At 37.5% G+C, this 17498-nt stretch overlaps 1 protein-coding gene across 1 annotated transcript in view; it reads right to left on the bottom strand.

Moving 5' to 3' along the window:
• Positions 1 to 17498, bottom strand: part of Mettl24 (methyltransferase like 24) — a 98920-nt gene that overhangs the window by 29897 nt on the left and 51525 nt on the right. The window contains exon 4 of the mRNA XM_005330164.4: positions 15766 to 15994. Coding sequence (XP_005330221.1) covers positions 15766 to 15994 — 229 coding nt within the window. The remainder of the gene's footprint in view (positions 1 to 15765; positions 15995 to 17498) is intronic.

The following is a 17498-nucleotide window of genomic DNA, read 5'->3' as shown; positions in this document are numbered from 1 at the left end:
GACCAGGTTATGAGAGCCTTAATCCACTCAGTGGATTGATTCCCTGATGAGATTAACTGAGTGGTAACTGAAGGAAGGTAGAGTGTGACTGGAGGAGGTGGTCATTGGGGGAGTGCCTTTGGAGTATATATTTGTTGAGTCTTTCTCTGCTTCTTGATCATCATGTGAGTTGCTTTCCTCTGCCACATTCTTCTGCCATGAAGTTCAGCCTCACCTTGAGCCCTAAGGAATGGAGCCTGCTGTCTGTGGACTGAGACCTCTGAAACCATGAGCCCCCAAATAAACTTTTCCTCCTCTACAATTGTTCCTGTCCAGTCCTTTAGTCACAGCAGTGAAAAGGCTGATGGAAACAGCACCTATCCAGTGGTAGAGTTATTGGTGACTTTAATTTTCACCATTTTACTTTCTGTGCTCCCTACTATCTAAATTTTCTACAGTGAACATATGTCATCTATGAAATAAAAATTAAACTCAATGCTTTTGAGAAAGACTCTATGGAAGAGATAGCATTTGGGAAAGGACTTGAGAGATGAGTGATTTTTTTTTCACTTGTTTAAGTACAGAGAAAATATTAGAGCTAATAACAAATGTGATTAAAGCTAATGGGATGAAAGTGTTTAGGCAAGTTATAAGTAAAACCATCCAGTTAGGTTAGAGCATAGGATACCTGCAGGAAAATAGTGGGAAATGTGCAGGTAGAAAGATTGGATTCAGACCTTGCACTTCAAAGCAGAAGTTCATGTTAAACACAGTAGATAGCACAGGAGGGGAACAAAAAAGACAAGTGAGCAACAAAGCCTCCTGGATTTGGTCAGATGAGTTAAATAATCTAGAATATTCCTTAGTACTTAGTTCATACAGTGAAAAGTCTTGAACTGTTGCTACATAAAATATCTTCAACTATATCAACACCACCTAAATTACTTCATAATACTATACTCAGCAGGTCTGTGTAGCTTCAAGGACTTATGCCCAAGAAAGTCACATGGAATGAATTCATAACATTTCTACCAAGGCCATGAAACAGGTGACCTATTTGAAACACACACTCATTCTGCCCATGGTTGTCACTGCAGAAAAATTGATTCCAAGTCTATCAGCAGGATGTATGGACATCAGATTCACACCGATAGTGTCGTAAATACTTCCAAAATCCAATCCAGAATATTGACCTCCTTCAACATTTTCCTGAGTAAATAGTTGACCTACTAGAAACTACTTACTAAGAAAGTAAGAGCAATAAAATATACAGAATCATTCATACTATAGTGCTCCATCCCCAGAATTTGAATGTTGTCCTAAAAACAATTAAAATCAATGTAACCCAATAACTATTTGATAAATAGCTTCCATCTGGAGAGTAATTGGCCCTGTGCTAGGTTCTTTATAGTTCTCTGTTTTTAGTACCCACCCCGCAATAGTCTTGCATGGAAAGTAATTATTCCAGTTTTATAGAAAACATAGAATGTGGCTTACAGGGCTTAATTCACAGTCTATTCACACAAATACCAGGTTGTAGCACTGGTATTCAGGTCACTTGAGTTGATAGCCAGCAGCTCTTCCACTGGGCACCATGGACCAACATTTACTATCTGTCCCCAAACCAGCATCCTGAAAATGTCATCAACCTTTTCTTTCCTGTGCCAATAGTATCAAGACCAGAGCCACTGTGAGAAACCCCAGGGCTCATTTCAGACAGGCAACTGATCTTTCTAGCTAATGAGAATAATAACAACCCAGCAAACAGCACAACCAATAAAAATTTCCAAGGAAAGAACGGTGCCAAATATTTTTGCGGCCAGCTTCTTTCTTTGCCTCAATTGCTAGCAAAATTAAAAACTGAACAGAATAACAGCAATGCCTTTCATTAGTTGGAGGACCAAATAAGCAGGATAAGTCTTCAAATGTAATGTCAGTATATTTTAAATATCTGAATTCCTCTTGAAAAATCTCAAGACTGAATTTCAATTTAAAATAGCTATAAATAGCACATAACGGAGCAAAATATTACTGATTGAGTTAAGTGAAAAAATGAGCAAGAAGCCCTTTTGCTATCTTAATAGAACACAATTCTTTAGAGAAGAAAGTCAATGTTCTAAGAATAGAAAGAACATTCTCTCCCTGAATATCCCACTACTTCCTAACATCACTACACTTTCATCTTACATCCACAGGCAGATTCCTTCTTCCACCCCCAAAGAAAAGGCAGGGATCTGATGGAAATATTTCAGCATCATAGAATATTAGGTCATATTCGAATGAGAAAAGGAACAATACTGAAAAAAATGTTATCCATAAGGTCACCAGAAAGCAATAGAGGCAACCAGGGAATTAAAAAAAAAAAAAACAGTAATCCATTAACAAGTACTCCATTGTTCCCCAGTGCCATTCCTACAGAACCGAGGACAGTGAGAAGCAAGAAGGAAACAAGAGAGGCCTCTGCACCAAGGACTCATTCACCCAGCAACCAAACTCTTATCAAGTCCCTGTCTGGCCTTGGCATCAAGAGTAAGAGCTGAGATTGGATTTCTCTATTAAACATTCCGGTAGCTCACCATACTTTTACTTTTTAGCATTCATTATGAGATCACGTTTCTATCTTTTCAGCGACATGTTAATCTGAGACTTGTGTATGGGAATATAAAATGATATATCCACTATGAAAAACAGTATGGTTGTTCCTCAAAAATAAATTGAAAATACAGCTACCATATGGTCCATAATCTACTTTGGGGTATATATCCAAAATAACTGAAAGCAGGGTCTGAAAGAGACATGTGTACACTTGTGTTCATAGTAACATCACTCACAATAGGCAAGAGTTGGACGCAACCCAAGCGTCCATTGACAGATGGATGGATAAACAAAATGTGGCATATACATACAAAGGAATATTATTCAGTCTGATAAGCAAAGAAATCCTGACACATGCAATAACATGGGGAAAACTTGAAAACATTATGCTCTGTTAAATAAGCCAGTTAAGCCAATTCCACTTATGAGTTACCTACAATAGGCAAATTCATAGACAAAAAGTAGGCTAGAAGTTACCAGGGGCTACTTAAAGCAAGAAAGGGAGAGTTATTGTTTACTAGGTACAGCCTGAGAAAAAGTCCTAGAGATTGGATGCATGATCATGTTGAATACATGAACACTACTGACACTACACTACTAACTTAATACTATTGAGACATTTAAAAATGATGAAGATAGTAAATTTTACATGTATTTTACCTCAATTAAAAATGAAAAATTAAAAGGAAACTTGTTTATCATAATATCTTTATTATTTAAGCATCGGATCTTGTTTATAGAATATGCTTAATAAATATTTACTGGATGAACAGGCAGACACATGGAGATATGAACAGAAGTCCAACATGTAAACCCAAATTACTCTACCATGATAACATAGGGAAATGGGCCTTGTGGTTAAGAAGAAATGATGATTTCTTGCTTTGGTTAAAATTTAACATTACATTTATCATATAGAGTACTGTGTTTTACCTACCAATGCTATACAACATTTAATATAGATTTAATTGTCTAGTTAAGTAATTCTTATTTTTTATCATATATCTCTTATACCACTTATACTATACCAAATCTTTTGTCCAAGTGTTATCGAAACAAAGAAATTGCACTTTATGTCACCTTTGCTCTTTCCAGTATCTCTCTTAATCCAAAAGGGCAATGTGAAATAAAGCTTATGCTTAACATTGCCAAAGACAAAGCAGGGTAAGTTCCTTGCCCACAGGTTATTAATCAGCTCTCCTCTGGGGCACAGTATTATGAAGCTGTTGTGTGTAATAAACAGCAGGCAAAAAGAATAATCTCCATTTTCCAACTCTGAAGTGCAGGCATGTGCTATAAAACTAAATTGACATCTGTTAGCAGGCTTGTCACATGGATGGTTTTTCCTGCAGAATCTGGAATAAATTAAACCTTAAAATAAAATTTGGAACAGAGAGGCTGTTTTACATAATTCCTTCTAATGGTGTGCTGTGAACCCATCACACTGATTTTAAAGAGAAGTTCTTGTGAGAAATGTTGCATTATCATTTTAATTGCAAAACCGTTGAATGCCACTCCATGCTAGGAAATTTGTGTTTTTGAAAAAGGTCCTTATGTTTTTAACTAAAAAGTGGTGAATGAAATCTTCTTTTCCTGGTGTTGTCACCGACTAGAAAAGAAATCAGGTTTTACCTCAAAATGAAATTTTGACCACCTTTTCCCAAGCGCTTGGAACCTGGTTCTGGGTGTGTCTATGATGCTCAGGCACCTATGAAAACTGGCATGGCTGAGCTCCTTGGGATAGAAGTGGCCAGCATGGGTGTGACCTGGAAGAATTTGCTCAAGGAATACACTCCCTCCGAGGACGCGCTAATGGATAGGTAGTGCTCAGGGCTCAGGGCTCTTATTGTCAAAAGGCATTAATCTTTTTTTTTTAAACACACATAAAGGGATTACCGAGCTGTGTGACCCTGCAAATCTGAGCTGTAGAGCACAGGATGAGACATTCTTCTACGGAGGCACAATCCCCTTTAGGGAGGAAAGTCACACAAAGAGAAACCCAGGGAACTCATGGTACCTGGAGCTTATAGTTCTCTACACCCTCAGAATTCACTTGGCTCTCATTCCCCAAACTTTGTCAAAATGGCAAGATTCTCAGACAAGCCTGCCCACTCCCAGAACAGAGCAACAAAGAAAAACAAAAGTCAACTCCCTGGAGGCTAATTTCCTCCCTATGTGAAAGCTTCCTCCTTTGTAATAATTCCTTTTTATTTTTTTTTGTACTAGGGAGAGAACCTAGGGTTGTGTAACCACTGAACCACATCCCCTGCCCTTATGTATGCATGTATGGATGGATCAATGGATGGATAGATAGATTTTTTTTTTTTATATTAGGGATTGAACTCAACCCAACCACGGAGCCACATCTCCAGCCTTATTTTTTTTTTTTTTTTTTAATTTAGGGACAGGGTCTCACTAAGTTGCTTAGTGCCTTGCTTTTACTGGGGCTTCTGAACTCGTGATCCTCCTGCCTCAGCCTCCCAAGCCACTGGGATTTCAGGCGTGCACCACTGCACCGAGCCTCTTTGGTAATAATTCTGGACCCCTTCAAAAATCTCAAAGAAGTAACCATCATAATTCTCCAAAAAGTATAATCCTAATTTGGGTCTCATGAAAACTCCTTGCCCCTTTCTTTCCCTAACATGAGTTAGTTCATATGCCTGCACAATCTCTCCAGTGGCAGAGATTCATGCCGCACAGCTTACAATAGGGGAAACTGAGGTACAGGGGACTCGGAGATTTGGTGAGAAGACGGGGAAAACACCGCAGAAACTGACAGCTGGGCCCCTGCCCCCTTCTTGCTTACAAGGTTCTATGTACACGGAGAGGTAGGGATTTACAAAAGGAAGGCTGAACCACTCAAGTCCTGGGAAGAACACCGTACCCTGAGGTTCCTCAGAGTGGTGTGTGAGTCAGCGTTTGTCACTGTGACAATCAACTTAAAAGGATGACAGGTTTATTTTGGCTAATGGTTTCAGAGGTTTCAGTCCATGGGTACCTGGCTCCTCATTCTGGGGCCTGTGACAAGACAGAACATCACGGCAAGGAACACATGACAGAGCAAAACCGCTCCCCTCCTGGCAGCCAAGAAATAAAGAGAGAGAGAGCAAGGGTCTCAACAGCCCCTTCAAGGACATGCCCAGTGACGTAACTTTCTTCCACTTCCCCTAAGCCCACTTCCTAAAGCTTCCTCCACCTCCCAAGAGCACCGCAGACTGGAAGCAGACTTTTAACACGTGAGCCTCTGGGGGACATTCATAACAGGAGGTCTTCATGTCACCTGGGTTAGAGTGGGGTGGGGCTGGTTAAAAATGCAGGTTCCTGACTCCATGCCTGACCCACTCCATCAGCATCTCCCTCTCTAGCTGGAATTCTTAACTTGTGGTATGGCTGTTGTTATTATTTTGGTTTATCATCCAGTGTCTTCCATCCTAACATTAGGATCTGAGGACCACTGGGTCACACAGGTGGGAGTGGGTCTCTAGGTTCCAGAACACTGTTCACACACCAGCTGGCCAGTCACAGCTTCTGCCCAAGGAACACAGATGGGCGAGTACATCAAAGGAAACACAGTTAAATCCTGACATACTTAGTTCTCTCGTTAGATGCCTTTCTAGTCTGTTGTAGCTCCATGTTAGCTGAATACTAAATTGTTTGAAAAACACTGAGAAGAGCCAAGACATTTTTCTCCATGGCAAATCTCACCATTATAGATGAGTAAGCAAAAAGGGATTTAAAAAAAAAACAAACAAACTTATTTCCTAAGTGTTGAGTTGAGAAGTTCTGGACTCACTCTCATTCCCAAGATGGCTTGTCCTTAGGGTCCACTGTAGATTGATGGGGATGGAAAGATGTCTCTGCATTTCAAATTGCAATTCAGCACCATGAATGACTCATTACTGCTAAATTGCCACTGGCTTATTTCACAGAAACACAGCACCTTCGTGATTAAACAGCAATTCCACAAGATGAAGTTGCCTTCAAATACTCTAAATGATACACACCTCTCATTGAAAAAGGAATATAAATGAATTTAGATAGGAGATTACACTGGGACCTAAAAGAATCACCTGCTTCTGCCTTTACCACATCATATCAGGTTTTCTATAAAATTTCTATTTTAGTCAGCTTTTTTTTATCATTATGGCCGGAAGACCTATCAAGAATAATTTTAGAGGAGCAAAAGTTTATTTGGGGCTCAAAGTTATAGAAGTCTTAGTCCATAGATGGCCAACTCCAAAGCTCTGAGGAGAAGTAGAACCTCATGACAGAAGGGCACAGAGGAAAGCAGCTCAGGTCATGGCAACTAGGAAGTGCAGCAAGCTCCATTCACCGGGAACAAAACATAAACCCCAAAGACATGCCCCAGTGCCCCACCTCCTCCATCATACCCTACTTGCCTACAGTTATGTCCCAGTTACTCCTTATCAGTAGATCAATGCACTGATTAGGTTAAGGCTCTCATAACCCAGTCATCTCACCTCTCAGCTTTCTTGCATTGTCTTATCCATGAGCTTCTGGTAGAAACCTTGTCTATACCATATAGTTTCCCACCCAAATATTCTTCTGAAATATCAGTCACCTTCCATAAGATTCCTAGATGCTCAAGTTTGCTGCTTATAGTTCTGGGGCAGGTTGTGTCTAAAGATAAGGTATTCAAACCCTAGTTCCTTACACATTTTACTTAGGAATGTGCTAGACAGAAAGTCACCTTGACAAGCATCCCATGTGTTTCTAGAGCATTTCGCTAGGAATCTGGAGTGGAAGTCCCTATGATCAGGGGTCTTTGCCCATATGGCCAAGCTCAGTTAGGAACAGATATCTCAGAAGCAGGGCCTCAGTTCAGTTCAAGGATAAATCATTAATCACCCAGAAATTAGGTATGCCTGAGCCTTAACCTGATAGGGTAGGCCAGCAAGGGGCATTTTTAAATAAAATATATTCCCTCTTGAGGAAGAATTTGTTCCAGTATCGTAGCTACTACAGAAATGTTGTGCAGTAGGCTGCAGGTGGGAAAATGATCTGGATAAAGGCACAGCATCTGCCCCTCACACCACCTTGACAGGGACTAGGGTGAGGGCAGGAGAAGACATCAACAGGACACAATGTGGCTCAGGATCTGGAGGATACTACCCTGGTTCAAGTCCCAGCATTGTCAATTGCAATTAAAGAGCCTTTGGTCCTGTGTTTCTCCAAGTGTGGTACAGACCTTGCTACTCATAGTTTCCCAACTAGCAACATTAGCTTCCCCTCAGACTTCACTAGAAACACAGAATCCCAGCCCTGCTCCAGACATCCTGCATTACCACTTGCATTTTAATTAAATTCCCTAGTTGGCTCACATATACATTACATTTCAAAATAATGATATATAATATGATTTGGAGGCAATATAAATAAGCATTTCAAAAATCATTCATTTATTAGGTTTGTTTAATATGTACTAGTAAATATAACCAGGACAGCTAACCCATGAGCCCATGGACATTATTTCTCCAAATGATTCTAAGAAACTTGAATTCATTTAAAGTATTTAAATGAAAGTATGCATTCCACCCTATGTTAAACACAAAGCAAAAAGGTAGAAATATTTCCAAAATGACAAAAAGAAAAAAAGAAATCAGGGTTCAAAAAGAGATAAACATCTCATTTGACCAGAATACAGAACAGTAAGCAGAACTAAAATCAGGATGTTCTGGGTTTCCACCTTAAAACAGATGGCAGTGGTGCTGCACTGCATGTCCTACAGAGAATAGGAATTAATGCTACTCCAGAGCATTACTCCAGAGATAGGAGCCAGAGCCAGGTTCATTGATCAAAGCTAGAGGCTGGGATAGAGCTCCCTAGTTCTAGAAAGGAGATAAAAATAAACTGCTAATAACCCTTCCCTGGAGTTTGGCTTAAACTAGCCACTGACCTAAGGAGATGAGAAAAGAGAGACACGCCCTAGGAAATATCAAACGAAACAGCCCCCAGAGGGTTCAGTGGTAGAATATTCCCAAAGTCACTGGGGAAGTAGCAGTTCCCAAATGCTTATATAAGACTGGGTCCCAAAGGCTATTATAAAATCACTAGGCAGAAAATGTTAAGCCAAAAAAGAAAGAAAAAAGCAAAGTAAAACAAAACAAACCCTTCTACTGAAAATGAGCCAGCAAACCAAAAATTCCAAAATACACATAAAATCAAAGGATAAGAGAAAGAGATATCCAAAACAATAACAAAAATATTAATTCATTCCAAGATTAAATTAATTTTATTGAAGAGTAGGTTTAGGATACTCACAGCAATCAAAAAGAATATGTATTTCCACAAGTGTATAAGCAATATTACCACATGTACTCCAGATAGAGCACTAATCTCCAGGACATATAAAGAACTCAAAAAACTTAACTCCAAAAAACAAATAACCCAGTCAATAAATGGGTTAAGGAATTGAACAGACACTTCATAGAAGAAGAAATACAATCAATCAACAAATATATGAAAAAAGGTTCAACATCTCTAGGAATTAGAGAAGTGAAAATCAAAACTAAGATTTCATCTCACTCCAGTCAGAATGGCAATTATAAAGAATACAAGAAATAATAAGTGTTGGCGAGGATGTGGGGGGAAAGGTACACTCATACATTTTTAAATAAAACATGAAAAACTACAAAATAAAGGATGGACAGGAAAAACACCAATTAAAAGTCTTAGAAGTGAAATATGTAGACTTTCTCTATATAAATATCAACAAATAATATAAACTCTCAATTGGATATAGTTGAATAGAAAATTAAAGAATTGGAAGCTTGTACTGAGGAATTCACCCTAAAGTAAGACAGTGAGACATTTTAAAATATGAAAAAGCAATTAAGAAAGAAGAAAGATTAAGAGACTCTAAAATTTATCTAAAAGGAATAGAAATTTATCTAAAAGAAAAAGAAAATGGAGAAGTGTATTAGTCAGCTTTCCATCACTGTGACAAAATACCTGAGATAAACAACTTATAAGAGGGAGATTGACTCACAGTTTCAAAAGTTCTAGTTTATGGTCAAGTGACTCCATTGCTTTTAGGTCTGCGACATGGCAGTACGCTGTGTGGCAGGAGCACATGGTGGAGGAGGCTACTTACCTCATAGCAGCTGGGAAGCAAAAGAGGAAGGGATGGAGGTCACAATATTACCTTCAAGGGCACATCCCCAATGACCTAACTTTCTTTCCCTAGGCCCCACCTCTTAAAGGTTCCACCACATCCCAATAACCCAAAACACCAAACTGAGGACACTTGGGCTTTGAGGGGACATTCCAGATTCAAACTATAGAGAGAAACAACTGAAAATACCACACACACACACACACACACACACACACACACACACACATAAATGAGAATTCAACTGTGTGGAAATTTCATAAGAAGTAGAATTGATGAATTGGCATTTGCAATGTGATAGATTTTTCCAGACTGTCCTGCAGAAAAGGTTGTACCAAGCTAAATTCTTGCTACTTTTTATCCTTGATAACCTGATAAAAAACATGTTTACACATAGCTTTATTTGAATTTTTCTTAATATGAACAAGCTTAAGTGACTTCACTATGAGATATCTGATTTTCTTTTCTGAGAACTATTTTTTCATCAGGATTTTTAGTTTTTTGCTTTTGTGTGGTGTTGGGGATCAAACCCAGGGCCTCACACATGTTAGGCAAACACTCTACCTGCTGAGCGATATCTCCTGCCCCTTATCAATTGTTTCTTCATCCAATTTCCTATCAAGTTTTGCATTGGGTCCTTATTGATTTATTGAAACCCCTTTATGCCAGTGAAATTAGCGCTTTGCTTATTAAATGAGTTGTGACCATGTTAAATAAACAGATTAATATAAGAAAGATTAAATCATTATGAGTCTTCCTCTCAAAGAATATGTCATAGCTTTAAGTTTGCTCAAGTTTTCTTTTAAATTTTCCTTGTAGATCCTACACATGACTTTTTAAGATTTTAATCTTTTTTGTTGCTTTTAAAAATGGCTTATTTTCTTCCTTCTTGTATTTGAACTGGTTTTTATTTATAAAAGTGTAGTTTAAAAATTTTTGTGTATTGTACTCAGATAACACACTGAATTCTTATAGTTTGATATTTTTTGTTACATTTCTTGAGTTTTCCAGTATATAATCATATTACCTTCAAATAGTAAGTCCTTAAATAATAATACATCTACAAATAATAATAAAATTTTTATCTCATTCATTTTTTTTTTGTGGTGCTGGGGACTGAACCCAGGGCCTTGTGCATACACTCTACTAACTGAGCTATATCCCCAGCCCTCTTCTGTGTTTTTATACCTAAAATTTCTCTCTTTTCTGATTATACTAGCTAAAACCTTAAGAAATATGTTAAATAGCAATGGGGGATTTCACCCTGTATAATTCCAGTTATGTAACATTCTTGAAAATGGCAAAATTATAGAAATGGAAAAGCAGATTAGTGATTAGTGGCTACTGGGGTTCGGGAAGGTGATAAGGGGATGAGACAGGTGTGGCTATCAACAGGAAGCATGATGCTTGTTGTGCTAGAAAAGTTCAATATCTGAGTCACATCAATGTCAATCTCCTAGTTGTGATATTACACTACAGATTTGCCACTCAGAAAAATTATGTAAAGGACACATGGAATCTCCATGTTATTTCTTACAACTGCATGTGAATCTATAATTGTCTCAAAATAATTTTTTTAAAAAGTGCTCTGGTTTTTTCAAGTGATGATGATAGACATCCTATTCTTTTTTAAGATTTTTAAAAAATTATTTATTTATTCTAATTTGTTATACATGATTGCAGAATGCAATTCATTTCATATTATAATAGGGCACAATTTTTCAAATCACTGATTGTATACAAAGTATTTTCACACCATTCGTGTCTTCATGCATGTACTTAGGGTAATAGATGTCTAACTCATTTCACTATCATTTCTACTCCCTTGCTTCTTCCCTTCCCCTCCTTCCCCTTTGCCCTATCTATGGTTTCTCCATTCCTCCTATGCACCCCCCATTGCCATTATGAGTCAGCATCCTCATATCAAAGAAAACATTGGGCCTTTGATTTTCTGGAATTGGCTTGCTTCACTTAGCATTATATTCTCCAACTCCATCCATTTACCTGCAAATGCCATGATTTTATTCTCTTTTAATGCTGAGTAATGTTCCATTGTGCATATACACCAAAGTTTCCCTATCCATTCATCTACTGAAGGGCATTTGGGCTGGTTCCACAGTTTAGCTATTGTGAATTATGCTGCTATAAACATTGAGGTGGCTGTGTCCCTGTAGTATGCTGTTTTTAAGTCCTTTGGGTATAAACCAAGGAGTGGGATAGCTGGGTCAAATGCTGGTTCCATTCCCAGGTTTCCAAGGAATCTCCATACTGCTTTCCAAACAGAATTTTAGGCAAAAAAAAAAAAAAAAAAAATTTCTAAAAATAAAAAGTAATATATACATATGGTCAAATTTCCTTCCTGAAAGAGTATATCATTTTCCATTTCCAATAGTGAAGCCTAACTATTATTCCCCAAAAGTATTCCAATACAGGACAGTATCAATAATTTGTTATTTGTCAATTAGGTAAACAAAAAGAAAAGAAAAGATCTTTTCATAGTTTAGATTTGAAGCCATGCTCTCTCAAACACAGAAGTCATACCACAAAGCTGATGGTGTGAAATCAATGTCAAACTCCCAGCCGAGGGAGGTAGAAACACTTCTTTTAGGGCCCAAGGGGACACTGGGCCACCGTAGGGTAGTGACAGGGGTAAGGGAGGGAGGAAACCTGAAGCTGACCAGCAGGAAGCCCAATTCTTCCAGGTCATCTAACCACTGAGCCCCTGCCCCTGAGGTTGACATCTGCTCATGTGGAACAGATTCCAATTAATTCTCAGCAGCTTATTTAATTTCTATACAGCAAAGTATTTACTTTCAGTACAATCACCAGCAGAGCTGTTGGGTGCCCCAGGCACAAACACTTAACAATTCTCTTAAGAGAAAGTCTGAAGGACCAATTGCCCTTTGGTTTCACACAAAGCTTTCATTAAAAACTCGACAGGAATTAGGTGCAGTTAGCAATTTTCAGAGAAATCTCTGCTATATTTTCCCTGAAAACAAAGAAAGAAAAAAAAAAGACAGGATTTTTCTATAAAATTTAGCAAAAGGTTACTGAATTTGATGATAACAATTCTTTGAATTTACTGAAAACAAATGAGCGATTAATCCGTGCCAGGCTTTCTGCTGGAGACTTTTACACTGTGTTCTCAGATCTAATTCTCCAAACAAGTCATACTTTCGGCAGCATTATTGTCCTCATTTTACTGACAATCAAATTGAGTGCCAGAGAGGTTAAATTACTTGCCCATTGCCAGGCTGTAATAAGCAGATTCATGATTCACATGGAGATGGATGGGTTCACAAAGGTGAACTCTGGGGCAGCCCTGTTATTCATATTATCAGCAGTGTAGTTAAGACTGAAAATAATAGTAATAGTTGTAATTTCTCATTAATAAGCCCGGATCATTTAGGAAATTCTGAAGATGTAATAACATTGTGGGGAAGCATACAGTATGATTAATGCAAGAAGAAACTTTCTATACGTTCTGGAAAACTTCGTATGTTCAGTTAACAGCAACAACCACTTCAGTAGAGTAGACTGTTAATCATTCTCAATAATGCTGGATCCAGGAGATATTATTTCCTGACAGGCTGAGCTGCTGGTCCGCATGGTTTTGCTGATACAGCTGCTCCTGCTTGGTGCTCTAGAAAGGTTGGTATTTTGTTTTTTTTTTTTTTTTTTTTTTTGATTTATAGTTTGAAGTTAAAATTAGCAGAGTTTTAAAAACAATACAAAAGCCCCATGCATCTTTCTGTCACTACTACCTTATTCTGTCCACATCTTGCCACATTTTTTGCTTGAGTGGCTAGGATCTAGGTTTGGATCCAGAGAAGATGAAAAATAGCCAGGTGGAAATTATTACAAAACCGGACAAGACATTTTAAAGTTATGCAGGAAAAAATATTTTTTTAAATTGCTTTGGTTTCTAGAGTCACTAGCAGAATCAGTGAGTAAAGAAAGCAAGACAAACACAAGGACATTTTTTAGTATTCTATTTGCTTCTCCTGCCACAGCCGCATCCTATTTACTGATGTCTGTATGAAAACAGACCAGGCCTGCTACAGGCCACAAACAAGGTTTCCTTTTATCTGGCACTGCATAGTTCCTAGAAGCAAGGTCCTGATGGAAGAAATCACTCACCAAGGAATTTAGTTTTTGTTGTTTTGTTTTGAAGCCTTTCAACCAAACACACACACACACACACACACACACACACACACACACACACACACACCCTCTATGAGAAAAGATAAATATTCCTTAAATTCTTCTTCAATGAGGGATATTTTTAAAGTGACAAATTCATACCTGGCAATTCTGAGCCAGATCACTCTCAATGTTATTAATGTTTTTAATAAAAACGAATAACTTTAGGAATATAAACAATACTTTAAAGCCTTTTCCTTTTTTTAGATATTATTGTAAATACTTGTGCTATCTCAGGGGTAGTGTTGCAAAAAGGTTTCAGACTTTATCCCCATTATAAAGGTTTTGCTTGCTGCAGCTCCCAGGGAGCTGAGCAAACATAATTCAGGTATGTACTTTGTTATCCCAAAACACATTCTCGGTTAGAAATGTAGTTACATCAATTATATCCCACAGATCACTTTTTTCAAAGCCTTATTCTATCCTCAGTTTTAGCAAATAATTTACTAAAACAATGAAAAAAATGCAAAATGGCATTGGATTTCACCTCTTTTCTCTTTTCAGTCTACTTGAAGAGTGAGGGAAGAGAAGGCCAGGAAGTAAATGGGATGAAGGAGGACCAGCGAGACTCCTCACTGAATACAGAGAATAAATATTAGATCTTTGAATAATCTAGAGTTGACATATTAGAGAAGTGTTTGCCAAAGAAATGGCAAAAAATAAAATTCTGAAAAGAATGCTCCTGCTTCTTTTCACACTTACTAAACAATTCATAGCATATGAATAAAAAAAAATCTGTTCAGAGATTTTACCCAAAAAGTACTATGTAGGTTTCATTAAGATTCCTGACTATTAAATGCTAATTACTCTCAGTGGCAAAGGAAAATACAAATCAATAGTTAATCACATGTTAAAAGAACAGTAAGTTCTTTGATGTTGTTCTGAAAAGAAGCTTCAGCTGTCTAATTCAAGGGAATTTTTTTTTTTTTTTTAAAGAAAAGGAGAAAGAATGAAGCAGGGAAATAACCCTTTTACTAAAGATCAAGAAGCCAACTCAAGTTCAAATTTGAGTCCCACACATCCTGTTTTTCAGATAGACAATCATTTTGACATGTTCTAAATCACATGGCATCTCTGACTGGGAAGGATAGGCGAAGACAGGCCAAATCTAAGAACGGCTGGAGATCAAACACCAGCTTGCTGCACTCAGAACTTCTTGAGCATTAGCCTAGGACTACAATTAGCTCTGGTATATCATGCTAGAAATTGCTTTCAAGGAACACAGTTCAAAGATCGAGTTTCTCTTTTGCTGTCCATTCACAAATAAGTATTTGCAGAAATTTGACATCCTTTGACATAATTATATAAATAGCACACACAGAATGTCTGTTCAATTTCATAAAGCAAATTTTAATCAAAGTTACACAGATTTCTGAATACTAAGAGCCTAGAGGCTCAAAATAGTAAGAAACATGTTATAATAGTGAGAAATACTATACATGAGTAATCTCTTATCAAACATAAGCATAAGCCTGGCTCTGATTATATTTTTGTATATGAGGGCAACATAAATAGTTTGGTCTTTCTGGAAATTTTAAATCCATTCCTAAACAGAAAAGATACACTCCAGCCTGAGCATTAGATCTCTTAGTCTTCTTGCCCAGTCTTGGCCAAGATCTTAGCATTACTCAACAGCAACTAAAATTTTCAAATCAATTTAAATATCTCTATCCTTGCTAAAACTTTTTATCTACGGAGCAGACTATAAATAATGGTGGGCGATCAGTAAGATTCAAACTGGACCTTCAACTGGGCAATGTCGATGTTATCTGTGGTTTGCATTTTTTAGGGAAAAGAGTTTATGGGTGTGTTCAATTTAGTGAACTATGAAACCAATTGAAAAGCCTCACCTTGTGATGTCCAAATTCATTCAAAATGCTTCCCAGTTTTCTGGTGTTGCTATGTAATTTGGGGGCAGCAACAGCTGGATGGGGATCCCGCCAATCGATGGACAAGCGGTGATACCAAAGGCGCTGACTTTCCAGAATGTGAGCTGATTTGACACTAGGATCAAAACGATGCACTTCACATCCCTCGTTGGCCATGCTCACCTCAAAATGAGTATCATCGCTTCCCAGCCTGGAGAGGAAGAGGATAGAAACCAGTTAACAACAACAACAAAATGAAGTAAAGCAAACTGTCAGACTACCAGAATGACAGATCCAAGGCAATTTTCTTAGTCATATCAAATCTTCTTTCTCTCTCTCTTTTTTTGTTTTTAATGTGTGTCTAATGTACACATGAAATAAACTTTCTTTCAAAAAGAAAAAAAAGTATTACAGCTCAAAGCCTCTGGATAAAAGATAGAGAAATTATCTGCTCAAAACAGACCAGAAAATCAAGTACTTTAACATGTAAAAGCATAACAAAGTGATTTTTTAAAAAAGATGTAAATCATAGTAGCTATGAGACAAAGAAGAATATTCACTAGTCTTGAGATTTTGCTCAGAATATGATAAAAAATATAAGCCCCATATTAGTTCCTTGAGGAGATTTGCATTCTACTAACGAGATAATTTGTCTCCATTCTAATGACCCAAGAGCTATGTATGCAATTTGGCTTAAAGACAACAGCTGTTTTCTTAGAAATTTTCTTAGAAATGGTGTGTATTTTAAAACGGTTAAAGAAAAAGGCAAATATATGTGGTTCTACTACATCCAGGACACAAGAAGCAGAAGGGTTTCCTTACCTCAATTCACATCCACAAAGAAAAGAAATTATGAATTAATTATAATTAAGTACCCAATTGGGTACTTACAACATACTTACAAATATTTGAATTTACTCAGAAATATTTCTTATTTAATGGCGTAAGAATCATCACTTTGATTAAAGCACTGATTTGAATGAAAAGCATAAAATTAAGCCAGAAAGGGTGATTTTTAAAAAAAATGGTGATTATGGCTTCTCTGCCCAAAATACTATAATTACATGTGGTTTAGGATAGCAAAAATTCACAGGGTATCCACAATACATGGCCAAACCTGGACCTAGTGCAGAAATACTTTATTCTCCTAGACTCCATTGCAGACTATTGCCTAATTTGGAAATACAGAAGTTCAATGGGTAAGAATTGTTCTCCAGATTTTACTTAATTAAACCTTCAATGTAGATATCCTCCACTAGACATTCTTAATAGTCTTATTGACCTCATCCTCCCCTTTCACCCTACTGCCACTGGGATCCATGATGTGTCAGTCAAAGAATCAGAGGATTCATTTCTTTCAATGCTCTTTGGCTAAAAAAAAAAAAAAAAAAAAAAAGATTCAACAGTCCTCTCAAACATTCCCATTTCTTCTACTGTGCAATCCTCCCTATTTTCTATTTCCTTTTGAATCCATATAGTTCAGACCACTGTTACTTTACCCAGTTTCCTCCCGTATTTTCTATGACCTAGTCTGGTGTGGCAGATTGACTCGCTGGCCTTAGTTCTTTACCCCTCCCTCATCCATGCTACGGCCACGCTCATCTATCCTTTCTGAACTTTGATTTTTTGACTTGGTCATGTGACTTCCTTTATGGGAGGAAGTAACAGTAAACCATTTGTGATCCTAAAAATTGAGTGCTTCTGTTTACTCTCAT

The sequence above is a fragment of the Ictidomys tridecemlineatus genome, chromosome 8 (assembly GCF_052094955.1).
Source record: "Ictidomys tridecemlineatus isolate mIctTri1 chromosome 8, mIctTri1.hap1, whole genome shotgun sequence".
NCBI classification, from domain to species: domain Eukaryota; kingdom Metazoa; phylum Chordata; class Mammalia; order Rodentia; family Sciuridae; genus Ictidomys; species Ictidomys tridecemlineatus.
This window is presented reverse-complemented; position numbering and strand designations above follow the sequence as displayed.